The sequence below is a fragment of the Pseudomyrmex gracilis genome, unplaced genomic scaffold (assembly GCF_002006095.1).
Source record: "Pseudomyrmex gracilis isolate BER0280 unplaced genomic scaffold, ASM200609v1 scaffold_314, whole genome shotgun sequence".
NCBI classification, from domain to species: domain Eukaryota; kingdom Metazoa; phylum Arthropoda; class Insecta; order Hymenoptera; family Formicidae; genus Pseudomyrmex; species Pseudomyrmex gracilis.
The window spans coordinates 118,080-124,079 of NW_018020898.1; the positions used below are offsets into that span (position 1 = coordinate 118,080).

At 35.7% G+C, this 6,000-nt stretch overlaps 1 protein-coding gene across 1 annotated transcript in view; it reads left to right on the plus strand.

The window, feature by feature from the left end:
- Positions 1-5,994, plus strand: part of LOC109860023 (putative oxidoreductase GLYR1 homolog) — a 32,159-nt gene extending 26,165 nt beyond the window's left edge. The window contains exons 8-10 of the mRNA XM_020438857.1: positions 4,709-4,819; positions 4,933-5,377; positions 5,581-5,994. Of these exons, the coding sequence (XP_020294446.1) occupies positions 4,709-4,819; positions 4,933-5,377; positions 5,581-5,780 (756 nt within the window). The 3' untranslated portion in view covers positions 5,781-5,994. The remainder of the gene's footprint in view (positions 1-4,708; positions 4,820-4,932; positions 5,378-5,580) is intronic.
- The last annotated feature ends 6 nt before the right edge of the window (positions 5,995-6,000 follow it).

Below are 6,000 nucleotides of genomic sequence, written 5' to 3' on the forward strand. Positions count from 1 at the left end.
GTGTTACTCACGACGCGAAATACCGCGTATGTAACGCATCGCACGCAATGTGGCATTCGTCTTGGAAACCGTTGGATTCTTTCCATCATGGAAGCCATACAAGTTGGTTCAAGGCCGTCGAGTGGAACTCACATATATACACACACACACACACGAACATACGACATTGCCGATACATGGCCGCGATCAGCCTGTCTTACTTGTCAATATTCTATTCTGCTTATTTATTTAATCGCGAGTTCCACGTGTACGTGACGACACGTTTGGTTTCTCTGGCGCAAAAAGTTTGCGCAATTGAACATTTGTATTGAAACTTCGGTTTTTGTATACGCGGCATTGTATATTCGACTGCTCATGAAATGTTCAACGAGTTCGATTGCATCACAAAAAAAAAAAAAAACAAATTTGTTACATTTTGAAAGCTGTTTGTCTTCGAAAGAAAAACAGTTAGGAAGACATCGTCGTATTAAAAATTCTTTCTGGCAAACCCGTGTACGCTTCGCACTTGTGGGTGGTGGTACGGAAACACGAAAGAGGAAGCGAATTACGTTTCGTTGCTTATACATTATCCGCGTAACACGGAAAGAGAGAAAAGGGAAGGTCAATTCTTTGACCACATTAATCGCTTAGCACGATTCTGTGACTGCTCATTTAGAGAGCTCGTTCCGTCGTCGCAACAGAGGTCGCGACACGATTATTTATCACACGTCTCGCGAAAATAACTTTGCAGCATAAACGCGTAAAAGGTTCACACATAAGTTAACGCACATGTGTGTTGCGTGATTACATCGTTCGTTATAAAAAAAACTAGTAATATCAAATAGAAGAGAATAAGTATTATATTATTTATTAATCCTTCAGCCTGACGGCCAAGAAGGGAACTTGGTTACATTTCTTACATTTTCTTTTTCTACATATTTCTTATCCTATTACATATCTCATTTTTGCGTACGCATGATATCTCTCTATTATCCTTCCTGCTCTGTCTAATCTCTTCTCTCCTTCTCTTTTCTAACCTACCCTTTGAAGTATATACATACACACAGAAAAATACATACTGTATCAAGTATATAATAAGTTTATATATCCGCAAATATATTATAAGATTTTCGTAAGTATTTAATTTACTCAAAATACAAATTTACTAAGATTTAGAATGTATTTTGAGTAAATTAAATACTTACAAAAATCTTATAATATATTTGCGGATATATAAACTTATATACTTGGATACAGTATGTTTTTCTGTGTGTACAAAGTATCACAGCTTTGGTTAGGTTTTAATTTACCCTATCTTATCTTACACACACGTCCTCTTATATTCCTCCCTCGCGGGCATATTTCATATATTACATATATTACATATATTTATATTACGTATATTACATATATTACATCATCTTATATTACTCTGTTTTTCTTCTTTTTAGAAGAGAATAAGTAAAATTTCCCTCAACATGTACTATTTCTCTTCTATTTTCTAATTAGTATATCTCTTTGAATAAAATAAAAGCAATGTTTAAAAAAGATTACCGTAAACATGTCATGCGCTATCGTATCATTAAATATGTGTATAAAAAAACTAGTTGTTTTACAACTTTACAAATTTGTTTTACAAATTTACAAGTTTTACGATTTACAATTTAAATAAATTGTTTACGAAGACTTTCGAACGTTTAGAAAATAGATATTAACTTGAGCGAGATCATCGGTAATATTGATGCTGATTATTACAATTGCTCGTGTGTTGGCAAGAAAAACAATCGAAATTCTTCGTCATTTTTTTAAGCCGACGCGAAGAGGCGGAAGTGCGTCACACAGACGGGAACGTGAATGTAATTTCCCCAAGTAGACCGTGACAACAGTCGATTAATTTGCAAAAAAAAGTGGTTTTTTCGACGAAAGGAGAGAACGGGAAAACCTCGCGTAGGCGAAAAATAAGAACGGACGGGCAATTTTACAAAAATATTTTTTATTAATTTCGCAATATAAACAAATCATTTATGTCAAGTATATAATGCAACAGTTTTACGGATCGTAAGAGTTTGCGAATAATGCGACCTACTTACTCGTTGGTTTCGCAAACGTCATCTTTTGTCGATACCATTCGATATATTACACATTACATTCTCTCTCTCTCTCTCTCTCAATCTTCTTTATCTCTATTGTACTTAACATTGCCGAATATGATAGAAATTTATAGAAAAGAGATAAAACACGTGACGATGTGTACATAAGAAGCACTCGATTTTTAACGTAACGATAATGTCTGTTTAGCACACTTTTATTCTCTCTCTGTTGTAAGATTACGTAAGCTTCGTTGAGCGCACGCAAGAGAGAAGCAAATTCGATACATAATCTACAATATTATATTTGGACCGTTTATTTTTTGAAAGTGGTGTAAGTCCATTTTCTTTTGTTTCGTAAACTAGTTATACATAAATAAAACATTTACATTAAATTAAGCATGAATTACGTGATATCTCATTTTTTTTTTTCAAAAATGGACTTACGCCACTTTCAAAATAAACGGTCCATTTGATACGAACATTGAACCATGTTCGATGTGACATGTGATAAGATACACATTCAACAGAGATGAGTCACTCTCAAAAAACCAATATACGTGAACTCAAAGTATAATGTATAAAAAATATATCTAGCGTCGACGCGATTTGATTTCCTCGTTAAATAAGAAAATTCAGATGTGAAGTTTTTTACAAAAAAATTTCTACCGCAAAATATCAGACTAGAAATGTCCAGAAAATCATCGAAATATTTCGTAATTAGGTTTTGTCTATATATATCGATCGGACACGTTACGTATTTTATATATTTCCGACGTTTCATTATGTATATTTATTTTTAACTTATATTTATAAATTGATTATGTTAGTCCGAGCTAACACACACACACACACACACGTAGAGACGTAACTATCGTACGCATGACGTCGAATCTTGATTTGGAAATAACTTACGTTCACATACGACGTCACTTGGGTTTTTTACAAAATCGAGTCTCTCTCGTAGACTCTCTTTAACCGCGGGATGATTTGTCTATTTTCTATATTCGATTTCGAGAAAAACGCAAGGTTTGTAACAACAACCATGTAACGAATTGTCTCGGTGATAATAATGCGACACGAGTTGCGTGTGTATCGTCGTCAAACCTGTCGTCGATCTCGACCCCGATAGAAAAAAAAAACTCGAAAATTATCTACAAAGCGACCTATTCTCCGATAACTCGCTGCTTTTCACAAATAACTTCTCGTGAGAAAAATTCACAGTCGCTTGTGCCGGAGCAGAGCAACATATAAAAGCAAAAATGACGCTTGTAGTCCGCCATTTTTATTAGAGCCCATAGTATGCGAAACTTCGAGAAAAACTTTCCGAATGCGTCTCTCGTTCGTTCATTCTTTCGGAATATCTTACCGAGAAATTTCGCGGAAAGTGCTAAACATCCGAACGACAAAAGCCAGATTGCAGGTTCGGCGCGCAAAATTTGTTGGAAACCATGTGTGTATTAAAATGTTTCTCAACTGGCAATGGTGTCGTTTGCTGATGTGGCGGCTGGCGTGCCCGGACGCTACAGTTCTCGTAGCTTCGGAACGAATGAAACTGCTCTCTCGTCGGTGTCGCCATCTGTCGGCAAGATTTTCTTCTTACAGTTGCGTCCGTTTCTAATAGATGGCGCCGCGGTATTAAAAATTTGCACACATGAAGCAAAAAACTTAATAAGCAAAATTTCAATTTGAATTTAATATTTAATTTATAATAATAATTTATAATTTAATATTTAATTTATTTAATTTTTTTCAATTTGAATTTAATAAAGTTTATAGTTTGATTTTTCAAATATCTCTTTTTTCTTAATTCTTACACATTCTGAGGTTCTTACGTAAAAAGTAAAAAAAATTTATGAAATATTAATAAAGTTAAACGAATGAATGGGTGAAGGCTCGTGAAAATTGAAACTAAGAATGAAAAGACCGATACGAGCCGTTCCCAGGATGTTTTCAAATTAGTTGGAGGAGTATCTGGGATCTCTCATATATGAGATGCAAATCTAGCTATCCTATATGATTTTAAGAATTGAAATTTCAATTCAAAAAACCCACATGTAAAAATAATTTACATGTGAATTCATACATGTGTATATATATATATACGAGTATACATGCACGCTTATTCCTGCACAACATCCTGGGAACGGCTCGTATTGGCCTTTTCATTATTAATAAAGTTAATTTTACGTATTATTAATAAACAAAGGTGTTATGGCTATTGAAGCAAAGATGTCGATGTGTGAAAGATGAATCAATTTATTGAAACTTAGCGCACAAAACGTTTTCGACCTTGTATTAGGTCTTTCTCAATGCATTTAAAATACTGTAGTAAAATACGTCGCACAGTGCTATCAAGAATGTTTAAGTCGCACAAGCAGACCCACTTTACAAAAAACCGACCAACACTTTACAAAAAAAAAAAAAAAAAAAAAATGCAGTATTTTAAATGCATTGAGAAAGACCTAATACAAGGTCGAAAACGTTTTGTGCACTAAGTTTCAATAAATTGATTTATCTTTCACACATCGACATCTGTGTTTGCTTCAATAGCCATATAACACCTTTGTTTATTAAAAATTCTTAAAGCTATATACACATATCTTTATACATATTTACGTGATTATGATTTTTTTTTGCAGTGCGCGGATTTTGTCAAGGCAGGAGCGGACCAAGGTTTGACACCGTCTGATGTTGTTTTAGCAGCCGATATCACGTTCTCCTGCGTTGCTGATCCTCAAGCCGCCAAAGACGTAAGCATATTCGAAATTCGAATATTTATTTGAAAAAAAACAAAACTCTTTGTTATAAAATATACAAAAATAAAAAATATTATATTTATCACAAATCAAAAATGTCGTTTTAGATGGTATTCGGTAACTGCGGCGTTTTGACGGAGATATCTCCCGACAAAAGCTATGTCGAGATGACTGGCATTGACGCGGAGACATCGCAAGATATCGCCGAAGCGATAAACGGCAAAGGAGGTCGTTATTTGGAAGCGCAGGTGCAAGGAAGCAAAACACAGGCGCAGGAAGGCACTTTGGTGATACTCGCCGCTGGTGATCGATCACTTTTCGATGAGTGTCAGTCTTGTTTCGAAGCAATGGGCAAGAACAGCTTTTATCTTGGCGAAGTCGGCAACGCTTCCAAGATGAACCTTGTGCTTCAATTGATGGCTGGCGTGACTGTGGCGGCTCTTGCCGAGGGTATGGCGCTCGCAGATCGTGCTGGTCTTCAGCAAAGGGATGTTCTAGAAGTTCTGGAATTAACATCCTTAGCCTGTCCGGCGATTCTTGAAAAAGGCAAAGGTAGAGAGAGATAGTTCACTTTGTCCTAGATTAACACAATTATAGCAACATTGTACGCTCTTCTTACTATAACACGAAATATTGCTACTTAACATCTTGATGACAATATTCTTAATGATTTTGAGAAATCAAAAATCTCTTATTCCATCAAGTTTTTTCAATATTTATTATCAAAATAATTGATTGTTTGTTGTATTTCACAGCGATCATCGAAGGCGGTTTCCCTACTCAACTACCGTTGCAACACATGCAGAAAGATTTGAGACTGTCTCTTGGCATGAGCGATCAGCTGGAGCAGCCATTGCCATTGGCTGCTGCGGCCAACGAAGTGTACAAGCACGCGAAACGTCTCGGATACGGTGAACACGATGCTTCGGCAGTTTATATAAGAGCCAGGTTCTAACGCAACATACACATTGCGTTATCACCGAGCTTCTGCTACACCGTATTTATTGCGATACCCGACGTTGTTTCCCGCCACTACTTGAGGAAAACTTAATTGTTTTAAATCTATCTCTCTCGCGCTGAAAACAATTATAAATAATTGATAACAATTATCGTAACTAACTGTATGATAAAAGAATGAGAGAGAGAGAGAGAGAGAGAGAGAGAGAGAGAGAGAG